Source organism: Meles meles, chromosome 3 (assembly GCF_922984935.1).
Source record: "Meles meles chromosome 3, mMelMel3.1 paternal haplotype, whole genome shotgun sequence".
Taxonomy (NCBI): domain Eukaryota; kingdom Metazoa; phylum Chordata; class Mammalia; order Carnivora; family Mustelidae; genus Meles; species Meles meles.
Genome location: NC_060068.1, coordinates 64,540,298 through 64,566,500, shown reverse-complemented (window position 1 = coordinate 64,566,500; position 26,203 = coordinate 64,540,298). Strand labels below are relative to the sequence as shown.

The 26,203-nt window shown below is 36.0% G+C and overlaps 1 protein-coding gene across 10 annotated transcripts in view; it reads right to left on the bottom strand.

Annotated features, from left to right (window-relative positions):
- Positions 1-26,203, bottom strand: part of MCTP1 (multiple C2 and transmembrane domain containing 1) — a 535,159-nt gene that overhangs the window by 214,172 nt on the left and 294,784 nt on the right. For 2 of the 10 annotated variants that reach the window (XM_046000383.1, XM_046000390.1), the window contains exons 5-6: positions 24,585-24,696; positions 15,003-15,041 (exon numbers count right to left, since the gene is read on the bottom strand). In XM_046000383.1, coding sequence (XP_045856339.1) covers positions 15,003-15,041; positions 24,585-24,696 — 151 coding nt within the window. Of the gene's footprint in view, positions 1-126; positions 205-5,852; positions 5,913-15,002; positions 15,042-19,059; positions 19,108-24,584; positions 24,697-26,203 lie in introns of all 10 variants that reach the window. The other 8 variants (XM_046000385.1, XM_046000381.1, XM_046000382.1 and 5 more) reach the window with 8 other exon arrangements.

Here is a 26,203-nt window from a genome sequence, read left to right as displayed (position 1 = left end):
ATTCCTCTTCATACATATAAAAGAGGTTAGGATCAGGAATAGGTTTTCAGAACAGTGAGTCAGCCATGAGAGTTCACAGCTCATGCAAGCTCAGAAGGAATAAGCAAACGAGACGGTTGAACTTACTTGTGCATTTTGGTCATACATACTCTGAAGCTCTGCTCTGCAGAAGCCCAGGACGGGAAGAGAAGGCCTGCCGTACGTCTGGATGGAGAGGAACGGTCAGAGCTGTACAGGAAAGCTTTGTGCTACTATCGACACCTCATTTCAACCAGCATTTAGCATTACTTTTCAAAACCACATGATTTGAAAAAAAAAAAAAAAAGGATCAGCTTCCCCAAGTCACTGTCAGAAAATGTCCTCTAGCACAATGAAGATAAATGCCAGTGCAATCATATAATTTCCGGCCACCATTTTCTTTAGTGGCATAATACCACAGTGGTAAAAATAAATAAATAAATAAATAAATAAATAAATAAATAAATAAATAAATAAATAGAAGGACAGAGATTAAACAGTGATGGACCCTGCTGGAGTGTTTTTCGTTCATAAGCATGGTACCGAAAAGAAACATAGGAAGAGAAATCATGGGAGGAATCCTTTCCCAAGGCTGCAGCTTCAGAATGTTTAGGAGACTGTTTCCAATGTCAAAAAATGGATACGGCCCCAGAAGAATACATGTTACATGGATATGATCGCGTTAACTGCATCCCACAGGCAAATCCTTTGTAGTGATTAAAGAGATAGCTCCAAAGTAACAGAGAAATCTTGGCCCCATGTGATTTGCCCCCTTTTCTCTTTGTTGCCCTTGGACCCAAGAATGCAGCTAAAAAATACCTCTGTTACTAAGACAAAGAGCAGCAAGAAATGGATTCAGAAAGACGCAGCTCAACAAGAAATACTGGGCGGAAATTATCATGACAAGCTAAGAGTTTGTATTAAATGACTAGAGCATCTAGGCAGTTTCCAAACAACAGTAGGATCGTGAGATGAGAACATCAACAGGGAGGGTTAGACTCAGCCAATCTGGAAGATCGGTGAGAGCATATACTAAGAAATAAGCATGCATTGAGCAACTTCTAAGTGCTAGTGTGTTCATTCTCCAGTGTTTTTCATAACAGACATTTTTCAGGTAAAGAAACTGAGGCACAGAGATGATAAATCCCCTACTCAAAGCCAAATGGTTAGTGATTGGCAAGACTGAAATTAGAATCTGTGGTTGCTGATATGTAACTGATCATTTCTCTCAGTATATTTCACATTTTGGACAAAGTCTAAGAAGTCCATAATACAAAAACAAAAAAAGGGAAATAACGTGTACAGAATTTGTTGAAATACTTTGACTCCTGTGTAGATAAAATATATCCACGAGGATCAGTTACTGAGGAAGTCTAATCAGGGGCTTGGAGGAAGCAAAAGTTGGCAGGTGGTAATAATTCAAGCATATAGTGTTCAGGAAAGCCTAGGAGAGTTAACTGTGCTCCATCATGAATTATCGTCTAACGTCTATTAACAAGGCGGGCAAGTTATAGAATCTCGTAAGTAAATTCAGAACACTTCTATTTTTCAGTTCCGGTTATTAGGGTTTATTAATTCAATTCCTTGAAAAACCGGATCACTAATAGAAGGAGCTAGCCTATTATTCTAGATCCTGATTAAAAAACAGATCAAAACCAAACCAATCTATCCAGATTTAACATGTGGCTAAAAAGCACTCAGTCATATTAATCTTCTCCCTGAGATGTGCAAATAATCCTTGGCTTTTGTTACCTTGGATTTTATAACCTGTATACAACCTAATCCTTCCAAATGAGAACCAGACCCTGGGAAACTGGAGTGAAAGCCATCAGTGTGTCTTTACAATAGCTGTGTGTGGAGTCAGCTCACCTCTATTTTCAGCACAGAGGTGCACAGGCTTTTATTTAATCAAATGATCCACAAGACACTACAAAGAAGAGATAATGACAGCCTAGAATGGCTGTTTTGTGCTGCAAAGCCTGGAGCGTGGAGCAATTATTAGCTCAATCCCAGGCACAGGCATGTGCTATCTTTTCCTTTGCCTGCCGAGTTTATTCCAGTGAATTGCACCTAGGTGATGAAGTCCAACAAGTAGATTTGCTCTACGGTCCAGCTGCCGTCTCAGAGCAGGATTGCCTTTACAGAGATGCTCCCAGGGCTTTGTCCAGCCTAGTTTAAAGTGTCTCATGTAATAATAAGGCTTCGATCCCTTTTTTTTCTTAGATGATTCATGGCACTATAATCCTTACTGAAATTCTCCTGGTTTTTACCCTTACACTTTCTTTCTTATTTCCGTCGCTTCTTGAAACAACTTACGGTGTCAGGAAGGTATTTATGCTTACTAAAAGAGGCTTTAACTACCATCTCTAAACTGAACTGTGGCCAAACAAAAGTTCTTAAGCTTTTCAATGTTTGCTCAAACTATATACTAGTAAAAAAATCATCATATATGTTGTAATCTTAATTGGTTTGCTCAAGTATTGTATGGGTTTCTACCAATGATGTAAAGAAATAAGGAGTGCTTGGTTCGACTTACACTTTTTCTTTTGAGACTTTTAATTAAATATTACAAATACTTTGTTTTCTGAGGGTCTTACTCCTATCTAAATATATAAATAATACCTCCACTTTTCTTGAGTATATGTCAAACACGGTTGAGTTGTTCAGAACGTAAGTACTTCAGCACAGGATAACATTCTTGTTTCATAGAACCAATACTTCCCTTTGGTCTGCAGGGTCTTCCTTCCACCACACTTTGACTTGACCCTACCCTATGATGGTGCTCTGACAATCCCTAAATGTTCCGTATTCTGTTCACTGTCTTGGGTGCATTTCACATTATGAACCATTTCTCCATTTTTCTATATGAGGTATCTTGGTATAGCCTAGCCTTCTCCATTTAAACAATTTCAGCTTTTCTCTTTAATTCACTATAGTGTTCTCAGAACGTGGTTTGTTCAATTACCTGTCAGTCATGAAAATCTAAATGTCTGGTCAATGGAGTTAACTGGGAAAACGTATATGTACTAACTATCTGAAGCAACTGCATTAAGTTATCGTCCTTTAATGGGAAGTTAAAAATCCTCAATGAAATTCTTCGAGGCCTCCAGGTGACTTCACGAAATGTTTGTTGCTTTCATGAGAAACTTGGTAATTGCCATACCCATTGCTTAATGTTTTGTGTCCTAAGATATAATGTTTTGACGAATTATAAATGTCATGGCTTTGGAAAATTACAGTTATCCATCACTTCAGTCTTTTCTATTATTTTGCTCTCAAGACAGTTAAGATCTACCAAGTAGCCCTGACATTTATTAAGCAAGTTCTCACCAGGATTCAGTTTCACTCAATGTAATTCAGTTGTTGCTTCCAGAACACCAGTACTGATCCTTATAAATAAGCTGAGAAAAACTCACAAAACACCCCATGTGCTCCTCAGGTATGATTTTATCTGTATTTAGGTTTTCTGCATATCTGAAAATGCCTGTGAAAATTTCCCTTCATCCACATCTTCTCTAGGAGTTAATCACAGTAGAAATGGTACCTGAGCAAAGAGCAATGAGGTTGGTCATGAGAGTGACCTTGGAATGTGAATATGAAGGATCCTGCTCATCCAAGGTAGCCTGGATCACTGATTTTCTGATTCTGTAAGAATCCTGAGTCTCAAACATAGCAACCCCATGGCCCTTCAACACATCCATCTATCAGTGGGCTAAGGAGCTGTGGGGGAGAAGGGTTATAAATGCAAGAAGAATCTGAAAGGGGGTCACTGAAGACAAATAAAGGAAGGGCTCTATTTTTACATCACATTTGTATTCATCATTGACTCGAAAAGGAACTCAATTGCTTTAAACAATTGTATCTATGATATTCATAGAAAGAAAAATATAGGTCCTGGTGTGTCATCCCATTCTCAGGTACATAAGGTCAGTGGGATCACTTCTCTGAGCCTTAGTTTCCTCAGTGATAAAATAAATGACCCCTAAGAGGTTCTGCCTTCATGACTCACTTTGTTATTTACTCAACAAATGCTCAGAAGAAAAGATATTAGATCTCTGTGCCTCAAATACAAAAAGGTTATATTCTAAGTTTGTGTATTTCTTAAGTTCAAGAGATTGAGAAAGATTAGTAAGGAGCATTTAAGGATTAAAAAAAGAATACTTAAGGAGGAACATAACCACATGGCACGTACTGGTACATGGAATACTAATTTGGAAGTTGCAAAGTGGAAAGTCGTTGAAAGAACCATTGGGTGGGAAACCCTTAAAAATGATTATCCATGCAATCGATCCTACATTACAGGCTTCATTGTATGTATGTATGTATGTATGTATGTATGTATGTATGTAGCAAGGCTTCATTCATATGATCAGTTTGCAAGCTGGCTGCATATAGAACAAATTCAACACAGAACACTCCTAAATTCTGCTCTCTTGGCAAAGAAGTATACAGTATGAATTCACCATATTTGTGGGGCTCAAGAAAACAGAGACTAAATTTTTGCCAAAAGCCAAATTCCACTTAAGGTAATGTGACATTTCAAGAGCCATCGTTCTGTGTCTCCATGGATAATGCATGAACATATCAAAGAAATTATTATTATTTGAGCAAAGACACAGAATGGCATCACGAAGGCAGCCATCAGTAGACTGAAAGGAAATAAAGATGCTATAATCATTTTTTTAAAGAATTTATTTATTTATTTGACAGACAGAGATCACAAGTAGGCAGAAAGGCAGGCAGAGAGAGAGATGGGGAAGAGGCTCCTCACTGAGCAGGATCCTGGGATCATGACCTGAGCTGAAGGCAGAGGCTTTAACCCACTGAGCCACCCAGGTGCCCCAAGATGCTTTAAATCATTAAAATAAGCTTCCACCAATAAAAGGCTGCCAAAAAAAAAAAAAAAAAGTGTGCGTGGAGGGAGCATAGGATGAAAACAGCTGGTTTACACTGGCTTGATGCATGACTTAATCTAGTGCTGGCCAGTCTGCTTAAAAGACCCTGCAACTAATCTTAAAGTTGTAAAGGAGAAAGGTAGTTTTCCGTCGTGAGCAGTTTCAGAGCCTAGGAAAGGAAATGGCAAGACCTGACGAGTGTAGCATTTTCACTGCAGTATCTAACGCTAGGTAATCATGTACCAAGTGTGAATTTTCAAAGAAAGAAGGAAACTCTGGGCAAACTAGTGAGAGAGCATTTGTAATAAATTGTGCTGCACAGGATGCAGAATTAGAGAAGAGCAAAAAGGATGACAGAGCTCGTTATGTGTAAGTCATGAAAGAGTAAATCACATTAAATTGCAATGGCATTTAAAACAAATTCTCTGTAGAATTTTCACTTTTTTTTTCTGTATTTAAATCAAAAGCAGAGTTGCTGTTTTCTAACTCATAAGTTTTTTTTTTTTTTTCCAAAGAAAGAACACTGATTATCTAGTATGTATATAGTATAAGACCACTGTAAGGGAAGTAAATTTCTCTCTAACAGATGGAGCAGATTTTACAAGAAGGGAAAAAAAGAAACTGAATGGACCCTATAGACAGCACCCTCATCTTCCGGGATGGGCTGTGGGCCTCTAGCCAGCAAGATTTGGGGATAAACTTGTCCCGCAAGGAACTGACTTCAAAGCAATACATTCCATATATGAAGTTCTTAGTTTTTATACATGAAGAAATGAGTCACCTTAATGGTGTGGGATAAAAGTTAATAAAGAAGGCCAATTGAATATGTTTTTCTGAGAGCTTATTTTAAAAAGTGAATTTCCTATTCCATATTTAACTTTCAAAATTACTATTCAAAACCAAAGTCAAGAATATTAATATAAAGGGTGTAGACATTACCCTCCAAAAGAAAGACTTCACAGAGAAATAAGATCCAACCACTTCATTTTCTGAGAGATCCTAAAAACAAACAAATACTTAGCTACATTTTGAGGTGTTTTGAGAAGACTTAATTAACCCAACAATACAAAATGAACAAAACCCCAACGTTATTCCCTTGAGTAAATTAAAGTTTTTTTGGGGGGTGGGGGGAGGACCTTATTCTTATCCGGTATCAATGGTAGTAAGTTTGGAAAGGATTCTTTCTGTCATTTTTAAAGAATCTACTTACCTCTTTATTCTCAAATTATTTTTACATCTCAGAGTCTAACACGTTATTTTAGAAAGTAGGATTGTTCAAACACACTTTAAGATTCTGAAGGAAGTCTGATGATATCTTCCTTTTAACAAAACAAGTTAACAGCATGACCTTCAGAGCATTTTTAAAGAATGAGAATAGAAATCTTATTTAACAACACACATATAGCCAAATTTGGTTTAATGCCTTATTAAAAATTTCCCAGTTTTATGATATAATATAGAATATAGATAATATAAGTTAACTTAAGCTCCATAAAAGTAATTTTGGCAAGAAATGAATACTGAGCAGAGTGGCAACCGGGCTGAGAACAAAGTCACAGATTCATCTTGGATATTTTATTAATAATCCTCAGACTTTCATAAAGTGAAATCAATTTGACTTTAGGAAATCAAAACCATAGTTGCTGATTTTAAGGAGAACATTTGCATTTACATGCATCCTTTACCCTTGAATGTTTTGCATCCTGTCTCTGGATGTCAGTTATGGTAAAATTATGGGAAACGGGGGACGCTGATGGGGCAGAATGACTGTGGGCATCCATGATGAAGAGGATGAGGTTTTGTAACTTATTTGATTACTCCATGATTTTGTGTTAGCAACTAAGATAGTGATCCAGCACCCCACATGATGCCTATTGTATAATAGATGCTCAATAAATAATTTGTTGACTTTAGTCACTTGGAGTTTCATTTGGTTAGGCATAGATATTCCTTCCAAACATGATACCAAAAGTCATACCAGAAAATAATAGTGAACTAAAATATTTAGGGTGTGCAGCAAGTTGAATAAATTTAGAACTAGAGTTACACCAGAGATCATCTATATAACTGGCCTGTTTTTTTTTTTATATGAAACCTATTTCTCAAGAAAATTAATATCAGTTGCCCAAGTTCCCTGCATAGGATTTGGTTAGGTAGCATGGCCAATGTCAGAGGTGACTGGGAAAAAGTCTGGAGTTTAAGACATCATTTTACTGTCACTGCTAAGGTATAATTCGTTTTTACAGCTTTGGTTCTCATCTGTCACACTTAGCACACTGTCATATCAGTATCTAAACAAAACAAGCAAACAAAAAATCCAAGTCTCTTAAAAAACACATTTACATTTGGACATTGGGGTATGAACCTTAGATGGAATGATTGCAGGCTTTTTCAATGCTGAACATGGTTTAACTAAAAATAATCTCATTATAGCTTTTACAAAAGATGTGTGTTTTTCCTTTTGCATTGCCCATTCTCTCCTTACTTTGATTTCCAACTCTTCTGTAATTAAGCAGTATGTTTAGCAACACGTGGGAAATTTAATTTAAAAGTATCATATTAAAGACACTGAAGTTGGGGCACCTGGGTGGCTCAGTGGGTTAAGCCTCTGCCTTCAGCTCAGGTCATGATCCCAGGATCCTGGGATCGAGCCCCACATCGGGCTCTCTGCTCACCAGGGAGCCTGCTTCCTCCCCTCTCTCTGCCTGCCTCTCTGCCTACTTGTGATCTCTGTCTATCAAATAAATAAAAAAAAAAATCTTTAAAAAAAAAATAAAGACACTGAAGTCTTGGAATCTCCTTACACAAGTAATTTCCCCAGAGCCAATCACACAAGTTATGTAACTAACAGCGAGTTTTATCTTAATGTAAAATGTGTTAAGGCAATACTAAGGCAACTTAAATGGATGTGAAAGTATTGGCTTTAGACTCAAGACAGTTATAACAAACAATATGACCATCAAACATTTAAAAGTCTTGTTAATTCATTTAAAGGTTAGGTGGTCTAAAGTGACTAATGTTGAAACTGTACCGATGCCGTACTCCCCACTCTTCCTCAGATGAATACAGAGGTTAATGACCTAATTCTGTGAGTAGTATGCAAAGAGCAAAAGGAGACTGATGAATTTTGTCTGTGTGTGTGTGTTGGGGAGGGGGTTTAATGATCAAGATTTAGAACTTAGGTTTCTCTGTTAAAATTTGAGAAACAAAAATATTAGCCACATTTGCATCCACTGAAGTCTCTAGGCTGTGCTTTTCATGCCACGTTTAATTACTTCTGCCATTATTCATCAACTAAAATTTATATTTCATTTTATAACCTGCATTCTCATGTAAATTTAGGCATTTATTTCAAATGGGACAACTTAATTTTCCTCTGGACCCTTATGCCATTTATTGCCCTGATGAATATAAACTCCACAGCTAACGAGGCAAGGCTTTCCTTTCATGGGAGTTTCTAATAAGAACAACAACAACAATAAGACACCTGGCATTATGATAAAGAGTTCTAAAAAAAAAAGTGATTTTATTATGAGGGCAAGAAAAACCAAACGTGAATTTCAGAGAAGGCCGGTCTTCCATCATGATTGGAAAAGTTTAGTTATGCTTCAGTCTCCACTGAGATGAGAAGTTGATAATTGAGGGAAAGTACCATTTTAAAAGTGCTAAAATTATAAAGTAAGAGCAAAAGGAAGCCAAACACAAAAAAACAGAGGTATCAAGTTAATAAAGGAAAATTACTGAAGTTATCCTGAATAATGAATTGCTATTTCTGCTGAGGCTTTGAATTTATGATCCACTGGTAGTACCTTATTTAAATCCATTTTTTTGCCTCTAAAACACTAAGAACATTTATCCTCAAAGATCAAAAATCCCACTATGAATCTAAAAAATAACAAGATTTTAAATTTAAAAATCTAAAAGATACACTTTTTCCCCAAAGAAATAAAACAAAAGGACAGGTAACTTCTTTCCTAACAAAATGAATATGATGCTGTTTTCAGCCTTATATTTAAATAAGTCATAAAAACCTTTAAGGACTTTGTCATCAGATGAATAAAGATTAGCCACTAAACTTCAATTAATAGTGTTTTTTTATCAGCCTTAATGTGTACAGGCCTTTAAACATTTTGTTTGCTTATCATAATTCAGCAATTCTTCAATACTCGAACACTCACCACAGATTTGAAGCCCAAGGTTCAAAGGCGGAAGTCATGCCAGGTTGCACTCACATTCCACAGCATATTTTAATAGGAATGCAATTTCCTTTTATCAATAACTCTCCGGGCATTTACGAGGTTAAAAATAAGTAAATCCATAAGTAAAAAATTTTTGTAGGCTTCCCTGGTCTGACTGCAACCACTGTTTATCAAAGCTACGGCTCTTACATGCTCCCATCAAATTGAATATGCCCATTGGTCATCATGTAACTGAAAACAGGGGCATGAAGTAAGTAGAAATCGTGCTGAAATGCTGTTTTCCTGTTTTCTTGGTTACTTAAATTGGGGTTCATATCATTTATACTCATTAAACACAAACATGATTCCCTCTGTAACTCCAACTGTCCATCTAAATATTTCTGACAAGAGAGACAATCTCAGCTCCCCAGAGGACACGTCCTATAACTGAAAGCTGGCCTTGCTTTGTCTTTCATTTTTCTAGAAATTTTAACTTAAATCTGCTATGTGTGTGTGAGTGCGTGTGTATCAACACATACATACACGCATGTATACTGCTGTCAACCAGGACTTCGAAAGCGGAATCTTCACAAAATGATTTATTTTCATTGTGGATATTTAGGGCACTTTAAAACCAATAAATCTCCTCCCAGTCGCATTCAATTGAACATATATATATGTATATATATATACACATATACCACATATATACATATATAAGTTAGAGATATCTGATATATATGATATATAGAAATGTATTTCTTTGAATTAGGAGGCGGTGTAATCTTGCAAACCAACCCTTAGCTCTATTAAGCTGGAGCCAAGTTGTATTGGTTCCCACCCTTTGATTAGCCCAGAAAGCATCTTGGGAAATTATCAGCTCACTGGGTAACACATGTTAGCAAAGTGACGACCAACCAATGACCGACAATGAACCATCTTAGAGCTAGCACGCAGGTGTCACGCATCCATGCCCTCTGCCTGAGATTACCTGTTGTCCTTCTGCTTGTGCCAACTCACCCAGATGGGGTCCCTCAAAGACCCACAACACTTTAAAAATTCAACAAGAGCGGTCACATACATGTAAAGCCACTGTTACAGCAAATCCCTGGTGTTAGGAATTTTAATAGGTAAAAATGTATGATATTTTATACCTACGGGAAAATATTGTCAAAACAGCAAGAAAAAATGTCATCTCCACATAAAACTTAATTGTGGCTCTGTGTATTTTGTGGGATAATCAGACATTTTACTGGCATGATGATATCTCTATTTTAAATAAACTTACAAAACTTACAAATTTTAGTAGTTTAGTGATTGAGGTAAAAATAGTCTTTTATAGTAGACTGCTCATGCTATTCGCCCTTTGCAATCTCAAAAGCCTTAATTATGAGGTTACATTTTGGAATCTCAAAAGCCTTAATTATGAAGTTGTCTTGATAGCATTCCCAAATAATACAGATTTGGAAGTATAAACAGTGGTAGGGATTTCTAAAGGAATTACGTATTTACTTTGAAAATACATAAACCATCTATTTTTTTTCCAAGGCATATGCATAATAATTTGAAACGAGACCCCAAAGAAAAACTCTTTGGGTTACTCACAGTTGAGAGAGCCAATGGCCAAGAAAGTTTGCATGTTTTGCAAGTTTTAAAAAATCATCTACTTATTATCAGGATACAAGGCCTTTGGAGAAAGAACCTGATAATTATTAAATAATGACTTCTTTTTTCCCACTATGTCAGACTGACTGTGTGAGATACTTAAAAATGCGTTAATCTGTTTCTCTGGCGTTTCTTAAATTAAAGCACTTAGAGGTTTTCACTGATGCATTTTTAATGTGTCATCCAAGGTGTCAGCTTTAACTACGCCCTGCAGACTTAGAGTTGAAAGTGTTCTCTAGTTTAAATTAACAATATCCTTGCCAAAAGTCTTATTAAAAATTGCTTCATTCACCAGTGAATAAAGTGTTTTATAGTTCATTAAAATTATGCTAAATGATTATAATAAAATCTTTATAAAAAAGATATATTACTAAAAAAATAAGCCATCAAGTAACAGAAGATATGCTAATGAGACATGATCACATAGTCCATATTACATTATTCAAAGGGTGAACTCTTCTTAAAACATTTCTAAACTGTTATTGTTGAGAATATGAATTGCAGTGTGTATATCTTTGTATTATCACAATGGCTATGTCTCATGTAATTAAAGTGATTTATTGAAAGCGCGTAAGTTTATTATCACACTCATTGATAAAGTAATTCTTCTCCATTAAAACACACACACACACACACACACACACACACAATGTAGTGTAAAATCATTTCTGCTTACTGTCTGTCCTATAGACAGTCCTATAAAGGCAATTTTTTCATTATTATTTTCTGTTTTTTGTTTGACTCCACAAAATTTATTCATAAAACACATATACATCTTCTCTTCTGAGCTCATGAAACTTTCTTGTTGAATAATTTAACCTTAGAATAAATTATCAATGATAAGCCTCTTCTAAAGAATAAAATATTGCAATAATTCAAAGCATTACCATTTCTCTGCCAAAATGCATTTTGTCATGTAAGTATAACTCTTTGACCAGGATAATTACTCAGTTGCCCAAGTTTAGGGAGACATTGATCCCTTTCTTCTTAAAATAACATTTTTCTTTAACAGCTGAGTGTGAGGCAGGATTACAAATGTGTAGCATGGAAAGTAAGTTTGTAGAAAACCAGAAGGAGAATTTTAAAGGATGTTATCATCCCCAGAAGAGGAGATATGATGGAATTCATAATTATTTACCGGTTAACATGCCATTCAAATATAGCAAATATTTAATCTTAATATTTAGTCTTGCGTCTCAGAGGTAAACGCAGGTGTATTTCTTTTCCTACTTGTCTTTGGATGGTAACATAATTATGCCAAATAATATGTAAGCCAGTCTTGAACAGCAGTTACAATTCCCTGCCCTCAAGTTGGCTATTCAGCTCTTGCTTTCAATAGTCTATACAATCCTGCATTGTAAGAGTGTCACCAATAATATAATTTCTATGGAAATTGATCATCGGCAAGATGATAAAAATGATGAACAGATATTTAAGTAATGGGAAACCCCATGAGCTGATTTACTTGTATACCGGGGAGATGTACATATTTAAAAAATAACTATGCCAACTTAGTTTTCCCTCTCTTTGGTTATGTCACTTGTGAAAACAAAAGAAAACTCATTCCTAGAGAGAATATCTAGCAATGTTAACTGACTTTGTTTAAGTCTTGGCCAGAAAGTTCATAATTCTCAGGCTTTATAATCACCATGGTACTCACAGACAGGCTTCATATCAAAGCCCTGCTATAGAAAAGCAGGAGACCTCATTCTCATAACTCAAGATTCCAAAGATGAAAATGACCTGTTTATATGAAAAATTCACCTTTGCCTTGAGGACAGTTGTATCAAATATAAAATACCTATATTTAAAGGTAATGCAAATAAATCATATTTTTCCAAAAATAGAAAAAAAGGATATAGTCACAAGGACATTTAAGGGGAAAGTTGAAATAATTAGAAAAGGGATACATAACAGTAACATAGTAGTTCATAATGCTACATAGTATAGTTATTCATCCCTGAGTTTCTCCAGAAGCACAATTTGCTTGAACATCATCCTTCCCGCTTTAATCCTTGGAGGATGGAACTGGGGAAGTAGTTTCAGGGTGTGTGTGAAGGATGGCGGACTATGTGGTCATTGAAGTTACAAACTTTCCCCAGATTTTGAATTTGACACATTGTTCTTATCACACTAATATGGATGAACACAGCATATGTTTTAGGGGACAGTGATGATTTGAATGAATTACCAGGTGTTCAGTACGTTCTCATAGAAAAAAACCAAATGAGTGAACTGATTTTCCTTTACTCAGCATTCAATATCCCTATTAAAATTTATACAACTGAAACTCCCTTAGGCTAAAAACCCAAAAGACATATTACCATATGAACTAAAAATAATCTGCCAAGGACCCCAACAAGTGCAGAGCTAGACACAGGGAATTCTGTATATTCAACGGTGAGCCAGAAAAAGGTACCAGTCTAAATGTACAAATAGTTTACTAATAGTAAACTAAAACTTTAAGAACTTTAGATGTAAAAATAGTGTTAACAGATATTTATTATTCATTTTATTTTTTTGTTGAGCAAAGGAAAAGATGTGGATTTATGTTTATTTAGCTTATGTTTAAAATTAAATTTAAATATGAACTAAAGTGTTTAAAGAAGAATCTTTAGGGGCGCCTGGGTGGCTCAGTGGTTTAAGCCTCTGCCTTCGGCTCAGGTCATGATCTCGGGTCCTGGGATCGAGCCCCGCATCGGGCTCTCTGCTCAGTGGGGAGCCTGTTTCTTCCTCTCTCTCTGCCTGCTTCTCTGCCTACTTGTGACCTCTCTCTCTCTGTCAAAATAAATTAATAAAATATTTTAAAGAAGAATCTTTATACTTGTTCTTTCTTTTATACTACAATAAAATGGATCATTCTTACTAATTAATACTAAATACTATATAATATCCTGCTCTAGTATTATGTCTTAACTATATCTGGAAGAGAAAACATTGATATATATTAAGGTATTACATCATTTTTACACACATATGTCATAATACAGACACAGAATGAGGAAAGTCAAATTATATGACTTTTATAAAAAATTCATATTTTTCAGATAATATTAACTTTGAAGTCAATTACAAAGAAAAACATGTAATACAAACATGAACAGTGCAAACTTCTTTTTAAGACTCTTTGAAACTTTATTTTGGTCAATAAAAAACACAGTGAATACTAAGTCAGAAATACTCAGCAACTTTCTTTAATAGACGTTTTTCACTTTATTAAAATGTAAAGGTGATCTTTAACATGGCCCTGACCTTTTTGTGAGCCACGTTATCTTTCAGTCATCAATACTATAAGAATTAAGAGGAAACTATACAGTAAGAAATACTTGTTAAAGAAAATTCAGAATTATCATAAATATAAAAACATTTTGATATATTTTCTAAATTCACAGTTATTAAAAATGACAAAATTAAAGAGAAATTTAAGTAATAGCATGATTCAATCAGAATGGGGAAAAAAAAGATTGTCATGTTCCAGGGTCTAAAAAAATTACCCACTATTAAAAATGAATACTGACCTTATAAATAGAAATTTGAACAAAACAGATCTTTACAAATAAAATCCCTTTATTTCAAGGACTTTGCATATAAAAGTCAGTTTCATCTTGGTATTTATTTATGTCCAAGAGTGGTACCGCCACTCAACAAATGAGATGCTTAGTTTCTATCTTATGTATTTTACAAGTTATAAGAAGAGCCAGGTCTTCGAAAGTTACAGGAACCATAAACTCCTCTCACTCCCAAGAGCCATTTATTTCTTGAAGTGAGAAGGGGCCATGATGGAAAACTCTTCTCAGTACAGACTCCAAAGACGTAGCACAGGAGGGATTTTGAGTTTAGAAAACCTCAGACTCCATTCTCAGTGAACAACGACAGAGAGTTACAGGAATCTTCCTTCTCTCTGGAGTGGTCTCTACCCTAACCCAACCATTTTACTCCTAATCTGGAGCAAAGGCATTTTCTAGACCCTGTGGCACACACAACAGAAACCAGATGCTGAGAATGATGCTGAGAAGGGACCAGGCATTAGCAAGAGGATGATGTGGATATGAGTGAGTGATCAGTGTGATTTCTAGTTACTTAAGAAGCATCACATGATCTACTTGAAGTTTATGAGAAAAAAAAAAAATAACAAGAGTGATGAAACCCTTTAGTACGGTTTGAAGAGGTGTGAGACAGATTTGGAAATGCAGCTGATGGTTCTTCTCAACAAGAAAAGCTGAAAGATCACATGCTAAGCCATTACCTTACTTGATCTTTTCCAGCTCTTCCTCATTAGCATTGTCTGTAAACGAAATAAAGCATTTTCATTATCTTATCACTCAAGTCCAGAATAGGGCAGCCAGTGGTTTTCTAGAGGAAGCTTAACATTTAAACAGCAGTTTCCAGCAACGAGTATACAAGACAAAACTTGTTTATCACAGACACACACTCAGCTAGAAGAAGCACCTTTAACATTCAAGCAGTCTTTCTGGTGAGAGTTCACTTGCTTTTTTCTTTTGTTGAGAGAAATGAGACAGTATTTTTAAATAGAATAGACATTTTGAGATATCTTAATTATTGGTTGGAAAATAAAAAAACCCTATTGAGTCTCATGATTGGCAATTGTTCCCTTTGGTAGTGGAGGCTGACGGTGTACGATGACTTTACCAGGTAACTTTTCTCTTCGCATGTTCAAGAGTCATTCACTTTGGTGGCATCCTAGCATTAGCTCTGCTTCCAGTTAATCTTTAACTCTATTGGGGTCTGCAAATGCTTTCAGTTGTGAAAAACGCTGCATTAGTAGATCTTCTTGCCAAATGTTCAGCCATAACATGTTCTCTAAATCAGTTTTTTCCTGTCTGTGCGTTTCATAGTAAGAAGTAATTATGGCTATAAGTTTAATTTGAGGCTAATGGAAATCTTTAATGAGTGCCCAAGATCAGTGGTCTCTTGCATAAAGTAAGTCGTAAAAATCCAAAGATCTTTTATTCACTCTTCAGTTTTAAAATTTTCTCCATGAACGCTGTGGTATTAACTCCCTGGTTAACCTCTTTACCCTCTCTTATCTTTAAGGGCGATGAAGTGGAGAATAGGGAGTTTGGAGCAAAGAATATAGCTCATAGAAATGCTTGTCATATTTGTACATCAAGGAAGCATACTGGTGCCTATAGGAACCATACCTCCTTCAGCAGAATTCACTATAAGGCAGGTCCATTTCAGAAACTACTCATAAATTACAAAAATACAAAAAAGAAAAGATTTTAATATAAGATTAAGTCATATAGAAGACAACTTTTGGCCTAAAGAGAGACAACGGAATTATGTAGAAGTTCTAATGGTAAGAAACGAGAAAAATCATGAAATTGTCAAAGATATGGGATTCACTCTTTTACTTTGTAGATAGTGGTTTTATAAGTTATATTTTTCCCATATATCCTCTGTGTTAAATATTGACCAAAATATGGGACAGTGATAGATTTCCAAGGTTGCCATAATTTCTGATATATGTTTTTTTGAATGGAGTCAGGCAACAGCAAAGCATTGTTATCAAATACTATTTATAGAAACATTTTATATGTTTTTTAAGTACTAATGTGCAATTTATTTTGAAGCAACAAAACCCACCATTGGGGTATAAGCCTGATGATTCACAGACCTGTACCCCTGGGACAAAGAGTACATTATATGTTAATTAAAAAAAAAAACACCATTGGATTGTGAGATGGCCACATAGTGATCATGTAATCAATGTTCGTTGTTGATCTTAAGCGAGTTATTGCTCTCAGCATCAACACCAACATCACCACCTTCTCCCTGATCACTGAAAGGCGAGTGGAAACCAAATACTTCACGGTATGCCATATTCAGAGAAACTCCACCAGCAGATGTAAGATAATAAATGCTCAACTTTCTCAGAAAGCAGAGTTTCAATGGACAAAGAATGGTAATTCCTAGAAGCAATGTTTTGAGTCAAATCAAGTGAGAACAGTTAAGATAAGTCAGAAAGTCAAATCGCTTAGCTCTTGGCCATTTATCATCACCGTCTGGTTCCTAAGAATCTCCTAAAATTCCATTCTGTAAGAAATGCTATACTATGAAGAAGGGGCTAAGAACATGAGGATGAGTTGAATCTCTGGCAACACTACTCAGAATGACACACAGTCACCACTGCTGCTCAAAACCACATTCCCTGGGGCACCTGGGTGGCTCAGCCAGTTAAAGCCTCTGCCTTCAGCTCAGGTCATGATCCCAGGGTCCTGGGATCGAGCCCCACATCAGGCTCTCTGCTCCACAGGGAGCCTGCTTCCTCCTCTCTCTCTGCCTGTCTCTCTGCCTACTTATATCTCTGTATGTCAAATAAATAAATAAACTCTTAAAAAAAAATTCCCTGACTTAGAGCCACTACATGCAATAAACCTTCAAGACATAAAGTTAACTATAGGGTTGGTATTTTTTCCTGTCTCTCAAAACTGGCTTTACAAATAGGCTGCATGATATCATTTTTCAGAGTTGAGACACTGACACAAACAAACAAAAAATCATAATTTCCCAGAGCATAAATGTGAGAGATCTGGCAGTTACGGGCATAAATCCGTTATTTTCCCGATTTGGTTTCTAGAAATCTATTATTATATCCACTAACTCTCTAAGTGTCCCTAGATTTTTAAAATTATTATTTTATTTATTTTTTCATCATGACAAGTATATTCTTTAATCCCCATCCCCTATTTCACCCAACTCCCCCCCCCCCCCCCGCCCAGTTCCCCTCTAGTAACCACTAAGTTTTTTCTCTATAGTTAAGAGTCTGTTTCTTGGTTTCTCTCTCTCTCTCTCTCTCTTTTTTCTTTGTCCATTTGTGTTCTTTCTTAAATTCCACATAGAAGTGAGGTTATATGTTATTTTTCTCTTGACTGACTTACTTTTATTTAACATTTTGTACTCTCTAGCTTTAAATGTGTTGCTGCAAATGGCAAGATTTCATTCATTTACATGACTGTATAATATTCCACCGTGTGTGTGTGTGTGTGTGTGTATACCACATCATCTTTATTCATTATTAATCATTTATCGATTTATCAATTGATAGACATTCAGACTGCTTCCATAGTTAGGCTATTGTAAATAACGCTGCTATAGACAAGGGGTGCATGTATCCTTTTGAATGAGTGTCTTTGTATTTTGGGAGTAAATATCCAGTAGTGCAATTACCAGATGATAGGGTAGTTCTATTTTTAACTTTTTGAGAAACTTCCATATTGTTTTCCACAATGGCTGCAGCAGTTTGCATTCCCACCAACAGGGCAAGAGAGTTCCTTCTTCTCTGCATTCTCATCAACACATGTTGTTTCTTGTGTACATATCTAGAAAAATGTTCCCACGGCTGATGTCAGAGACATTACTGCCTGTGTTCTCTTCAAGGATTTTTATAGTTTCAGGTCTCACAGTCAGGTCTTAAATCCATTTTGAGTTTATTTTAGTGTATGGTGAAAGAAAGTGGTCCCTAGATTTTATAACAAGATTTCAGCTTCTTGAGCAAAGCCAACCAGCTAAGTATTGGGTTTAAGTATCCCCCTCCCAAGTTTCTTTTTCTTTTTAGATGGTTGGGTTAAGAAAGATTCAATAAAACTGGAAACAGTAGAAGAGTTTAAAAAAAGGCAAATTTAACAAACATAGTATTACTACTAATACCTTTGCTATCGGTGAGATGTTAGAGAAGAAAGATTGTTTGGGGAATGTTAAAGATAGGAGATAAAGCAAATTATAGAAAAAGAAGATTTACTTTTTGCTCTACGATCTTAATTTCAGCTGAGAAACATATGAATTTGTTTTTGAAATCAACATTATCTAATATTATTACAGGATAATCAAACGTCTTCATTAGTAGCTCAACTTTCTTTGAAACCAGTGAAAGAAATAAGTAGTATAAAAATATGGCCTGTGAAAGAGCTGTAGAGCTGATTATGTTTTCATGAGATTCCACATTCTCAATCCATTTTTTAGCTTTATTTTTTATTGTAGTAGTTTTTAGGCAATTACATGGCTACTAAAGTTACAATAATCAGAGAATAGCTAGATATTATAGTATAGACATATTATAAAACATTAAATTTTTATAAGTGGATTAAAAAAAACATTAGCTATGAAATAATTCAGAAAAATTTGCAAAATAAACCAACATGAAAAAAGTATTTTTTTAATTTGCTAAAGGCCAAATGGGGTCAATTCATATGTTTCTTACAATCCTCTATTTTTTTTAGCTTTAGCCAAGCAATTTGTAGGTCTAGGTTATCTAAGAGAGTGTGTAACACAAATTAACTCACTTTTATTTCACAAATTCTCCAATGAAGAAAGCTGTGGATTGAACTCTGCTAGAAAAAGAGCCAGAAAGAACTCAAACACACCATCAGACCAAAATACCATATACAGGACACACATGGATGCACGACACACTTTTGTAGGTTCAAAAACAAGACATGCATTCAAAACAGAAATGACAGCTGCATCATGCAACTCATCAGCATGCCCCTGCCCCCCATGAAGACTGTGGTTTCTCATACACACAATGCTGGAAACTTCAAAAAATATGTATCTCTATATATCTGTTCACATCTGAGATTTTTTTTTTTAAAGACTCAATGATGAGCTCAATGGAGAAGACTTCAGTATAAGCAATTTTGAAATACTATTGCTATTACTCATACTATACTCCTTAAATTGCTATAATTAGACATTGCATGTTATAGAGGCTTTCATAGATTCAGTAGGCTGCTGGGATTTTCAACTCATTCTTCAGTTTTACTGATTTCCAGAACTGGCAATCAACACAAGGAGAAATCATTCCAACTGCATTATTCATGGCATGTATTGTCAGTATTAAGAGTGCATAAAAGGGGAGGAGTCAAGATGGCGGAGAAGTAGCAGGCTGAAACTAAGAGTGCATAAAAAAAAAACAACAAACACAATTCACAAGATAACTGATTTAGAAACTTTAGCACTTTGTGATGCTAAGTACTCTGTATTTCCAGTTTATCCTACTTTTGATAGCATTTTCTTAACATTAATGTTCTATTGCGTATTTGATTGTTAAACTTTGTCACTAGCTCTTGAAAGTCATGTCTTCCATTCTCTATTTTAACACATATAAAATATTTACCAAAGCTTTGTAAATACAGGCACAAGCATAAACCTGTGGTTCTTGGGCTTAAGTCTTAAATCCCAAAAGCTTAAAATAGATTATTTCTGTTCTAATAATCAAAGAGAGTAGAACTCATAATTTTGGTATGTGAGGATTAATGCAAAAATCATCCTCTATTCCTTTCCTATATATCATGTTAATATTAAATGGAATTGTGAAGACTTTAGTAACTGATTTCTGGCCTGCTGCATTTGAATTTTTCTAAACAAGATTTGTTCCCTGGATAATTTGTGAAAGTTCGGCTTACCATTTTCAAGACAGAAATATGTTTTATATTTCAGACATATAAAAATTTAATTTAAAGATACATTGGATCCCTGATTGTTTTTAACTAAAAAGCTTCAAATATATTCCAGGGAAACATCTGGAGCTAATACTAGACATGGTACAAAATGGAGAAAATACAGTGATATGTTTCTAATGCATTGTCATCATCAAATATCTTCATATTCGATTTTAAGCAGAAGATCATTAATGTACTAATTTTAAGAACTCAAAAGGATACTAAGTAAGTACTTATTGTTTGTGACAATCTCAGGAACTTGAATACTGAGAAGAAGAAAAAAAACCTTAAAATACCTCTCCCTGGATCTTTAAAGTGTTCCTTCAAATCCCCATAGATATTCATCTGCAACTCATTGAACAATCACTGGTACAGAAAGCTGGACTAGCTTTCAGAGCAGTCCTCAAAAGAAAGGTAATCAAAAGCAATATTTTACATATATATGATTATATGTATTTATATGTGTGTGTATATATATTACATATATATAAATATGTATATATACATATATAAATATGTATATATATGTATATATACATATATATACATATATAAATATGTGTATATATACATATATATATATTTATTAATTTTTACCAGAAGTGATAGGATAAAGGATGGAGGTGAGGTGAAGTATGTCAGGTAGGACAAGGGACAGGAAAGAAAGCCTAGACTAGAGAGAAGGTGAGCTCTGCCAGAGTTTGTATGACTGGGGCAGAGGTTACCAGTGAGGGAACACACGATGCTCATTGGAGAGCTTTAAAGTCCCTCATCAGAAATTTCCACTTAATTAGAGAAATAAACACAGGTCACTGAACTCTTAGAAGAAGAAGAGGACATTATAGGACCTGGCACAATGTTTACAGATGATCAGTAAATGTTTTTTGATGCTTGTTCAGCCAACAAATGGTCCTTGTTCAGTCTCAAAATCTCATAATCAGTGTTGGTTCAAAGTTTTAGAGACTTTAATGAAATAGCTATAAAACTGCTATGTAGAATAAAAAGAAAAGAAAATTTATGTCTTTGTTGGAAATTTTCATCCTATAAGCATACACTTAGAAGCCCTGATTCAAATCTAGGACATCAGACTAGCCAGGATACTGGGGATGCCACGAGAATGTCCATAGGGGATCTTTCCTGCTTTCTCCCCTCCACGTGAGTCAGCTTACTTCTCCACAACCAGCCCCATGCTCCCCGCTCTTGATCACATTCCCAAGGAGGAGCAAGTGAAACCACACTGGACACCCTTCCTCCACTCCTCACGTGTGACTGGAGGTCAGGATGGTCACCAGCCAGAAGCTGGCTCTGGTATATGCTTCAACTGTTGTGCTTTTCTGAGGCACTGAGTCCTCACTAAACTACTTGCTTCTCTGGTGAAGAAGAGAGAAGCCAGGTGAAAGTCAAGGCTAGTGTGGGGGCTGGGGTGGGGGGAGGGGGAAGAAAACAACCTTTTTCAGTTGCCACGGAGGAATGAATTCAGAGCTATTTGGGACTCGGAAGGGGGAGGGCATGAAGTAAAGCAGTGAATGAAAAAATCCTTGGCAGTAAAGGCTTTTCTTTCAAAAAGCTGGGTGGTCAAAGGGATTTGAATCAAGAAAACGGCATGAAGATTACAGGAAGAACTCTTTGTCTTAAGGGTAAATGGAGCTGGAGAGAGACAATGAGGAAAACAGAAAAGGAAGAAAAGATGAACAATACCAGATTTTTGATGAGCAACTGTTTCATATAACCCACCTGTTTTCTTCCTATTCATGTTTGATAAATCACTGATGATCAGCAATCAGGCACTGTAATACTTTTTAAAGGATGCTTTTCTAATTAGAAAGACATTGTGCTGAAATAATAAATTTGAGCAACTGTGGAGATTGAAAGATTTTTACAGGAATTGTTAAAGGACAAATAATGCTGGGAACCACTTTGCCTGTGCTAGTAATCTGACGACTCATTTCCGTGCAATTCAGGACAATTTAGCAGCTTCATCTTGGTCCTAACTTGATCTCTCAAGCCCTCAGGGTGATGTTAGATCACTTAATAAATATCACTTTTCTGCAAAAATTCAACAGAGCCTCCATCACCAAATCACCCAAATAACTGTATCAGCCACCATATCCTTCTACTTTACAGTCATGTTGCCAGTTGGGATGGTTTGGGAGACATAAGACCTCAGGCACTTAGGTATTTTCATTTGTAAAGTGTTGTTCTTCATTAAAAGAGCAAAGAATCTCAAAATAAGATTCTATCATTAAGTTTTGTTGATTTTTCCTCTTATACATAAACCTGCTGATTTCTTTCCATCTCTACCTCGAACAATCCTAATCCAAACCTCTATCATCTTCCAGCAGGATTTTGGCAATAGTTGGTCCTAATTGATCTCAATGTATGCATTCTCACCCTTTCATCTGTTTTCCACAATGTAGCTACACAGCTATTTTCAAAAGGTGAAAATGATTATGCCACTTCTGATTCATAGACTCCCCCTTGCTCTTTGGGGAATGACAACAAACCTTAACATGGCCTACAGTCCCTACACAGTCTGGGTATCCCCTTTCCACTGTCATCACATATCATGATCTCCCACACTCGGCTTTGCCTCCACCTTTCCTAAGCTCCAGGAATTTTTCAGTTCCTGGAGTGTGACCTATTTTTCTCTAGCCACAGAATCTTTGCACACACAGTGTCCTCTGCTTGGATACTCTCTTTCCCTGGTTTTTGTCTTATTAACTCCTATTCACACTTCAGACCTGAGGTCCCATTTGACTTCCTTAGAGAATTCCTGTTCCCCTAACTAGACCAAATGCTATTGTATTATCTTAACAGCAACACACACCTCTCTTTCACTGAACTCAAAACAGTCGTCACTATAAATTTCCTTCAGTAATTATTTTAGCCCTAAGTTCTCCACTGGATAGATGTTCTATAGTCTCACAAGGGAACTGCATAGCACCTGGCTTACAGTAGGCTTTGGCCAATACTAGGATTATTTAGATAAAGCAATAAACAAACACATACTTTATTCCTATGTATGGATTAGCCAGCTAGGGTATACTCCTTGGCCTGTACTGGGCGATGTATTGTGCTGTACTTATTCCTTGTGCTGTATAATTCTGGATTGGTGACTTCTACAATGATGGGCTTCCATTTCTAATATTATCTGTAAAGAAGTTTCCTTACCTACCCTTCCATTCGCACACGTGGGCCTATGCATATGCACACTCACATGCATTTTGTTTATGGTGCTAAGTTCTCACAGTAGGTTTTTGGTAGTACTTGTTAAAAAAGAGAAATTTATACCTCACTGAATTAAGTATGGATACTTCAACCATACTTAACAAATATAGTATATAAATATGTGTGCTCATTGCTTAATTTTTGGAAGGATAGAGAAAAAATATTTGTTGAAAGGGTGAATTTTTCAATGAGTTTAAAACAGTTCCAAATTTGAAGTTGGGATTCACTATTTTAATCTACAACCTCAGGGAAAATGTCAATAACACCTTTCCGGCAGACGACACACACCAACTTTCATCATGCATCATTTTAAGACACCAATACACACATTGCTGAAATAGGGTACTTGGACTTGCCAAAAAGATTATGTTTCCTCCTCAAATGTGTTCTAATCAAAACTAGTGGGAACAGCTTCCAGTACATGAAAGCACACTGAATCTAACAGGTAATCTCCAGTAAATTGTGGCAAGAAGTGCATTGGCAAGCATACCGATGCAGGTCGAACCTGATATTTTTTAATGTCACTTAACATGCTGGGGTAATTGGTGCCTCTGTATCCCTTGTCAGTTTCTCACAGCAGCATGGTGTGCAAGGAAGTACAGACAGCCAGTGCTGGAAAATGTGTAACACCGACATGGAAACGCATCCAGAAGATGAAAAGTATTCACTTATCATTCAGCAAACAAATACCAGAAAGCAGAAACTCTATTATAATTTCACCTCATTTTTCTTTGTTATGGTACACCAGATAATACGGTCAAAACAGTAGAGTCTGGATACCTCAGTGTGGAATTCCAAATATTCGATTCAGTAGCAAATGCATTCCCTGAATGAATGCTACCATTTGCCTACAACATAATATGTGTGAAATTCGGAAATGAAATTATAATAAAAATTGCAAACGTGTCCCTTATTTACAACAAGAGGTTCCGATCTGGAGCACAGAACAGGAAATTTGAGTTGAAAAAGATATAAAATGCAGGGACTAAGGAATACCCAGGATACTTACGGAAACAAAGAACAGGCCCGACTTTCATATGCAGCTTCTCTTTATCATTACCTCTGGGTTCAAAGAACACCCATGACATTTCACCAAGTGAGAGCAAGAAAGCACTCCTCAAGTCTGTGGGGCAACTTACCACATCCCTGTGTTCTCCTTCTTTAGGGGTAAGGATGACGGAGAGCAAAATGATTCCAAGGTAATGGTCAGGATAATGGGGATCTTTCAATGTTAGGGTCACATCTGTGGGCCTGTGATATAAAATATTAAGATTGTGAGCAGTCACAAGCCAAAAATATATTTTATATTGACAATTTATTATTATTAATATTTTGCATTAAAAAATTAATATATAATGGATTATTAGCTCCAGAGGTACAGGTCTGTGAATTGCCAGGTTTACACACTTCACAGCACTCACCATAGCACATACCTTCTCCAATGTCCATAACCCTACCACCCTCTCCCTAACCCCTCCCCCTGGCAACCCTCAGTTTGTTTTGTTTTGTGACATTAAGAGTCTCTTATGATTTGTCTCCCTCTCGATCCCACCTTGTTTCATTTATTCTTTTTCTACCCCCCAAGCCCCCCACGTTGCCTCTCAACTTCCTCATATCAGGGAGATCATATGATAGACAATTTATTATTATTAAGAAGAAAGCCAATTTTGTTTTCTTTACTTTTCTGGTGTAACTTTTGTTGCTATTGAAATATCATTAAATCACTAATTTATCCCATCAATTGTGGACCAAATGGAAATACTTGGGTTCACTGCAGATGTATCAGTCCTGCCTGGGGTTCTAGAAGGCAGGGAAACTATAACAGTACTGAGAAATCCACGAGTCTTTTTTTTTTTTTTTTTTTTTTTAGGATCTCTAAACACACAGAAAGCAAAGCCACTAACAAGTATGTGAGGGTCATTTACAGACCACTACATGATTTAGAGTGAATGGATGAGTGGGGAAAAAAGGAAAGGATAAAATATAACTCGCCTAATATACATCATAGACATAATTTAATTTTTTTTTAATATTTTTAACAGACTCCATTGTTTAAAATGCTTCTATATATTTTGGCTGTTTAAACCTATGTCTAAACAATTTTTAGGTTTAGAAACACAAGGAAATCCATTGTTAGTGGATCCAGAGTTAGTGCATACTTAGAAAGCTTTAGAATTATGTATGTCGGGGCACCTGGGTGGCTCAGTGGGTTAAAGCCTCTGCCTTCGGCTAGGGTGAAGATCTCAGGGTCCTGGGATCGAGCCCCGCATCGGGCTCTCTGCTCAGCAGGGAGCCTGCTTCCTCTTCTCTCTCTGCCTGCCTCTCTGCCTACTTGTGATCTCTGTCTGTCAAATAAATAAATAAAATCTTAAAACCCAAAAACAAAAACATAAGTCCATAATTAGGTATGAGGAATGACTAATATTAGTAATAATTATATAACTTTACAAATAGTCAAGCAATGATGAGCTAATCTGAGAAGATACAACTAATCTTCCTCCATGTTTGAGGCACTCTTAGATAACCTAGGATTACCAGTGATAGCAAAATTAGAGCGTACATGGGTTCAGGTGATAAGGGAGTGGCTGGTTTTGAAGCAAGGGACACGTTTTATTTCTTATACAGTGGCCTGATTCTTAAATTAATAATTCTGATTAACATGGATAATCTGTTTTATGTCCCACTACAACCATACCAGCTGTGTGAAAAGTAAGGGATGTGTCTTTTATCTTTATTGTTGGGAGACAAAGCAGGTGTC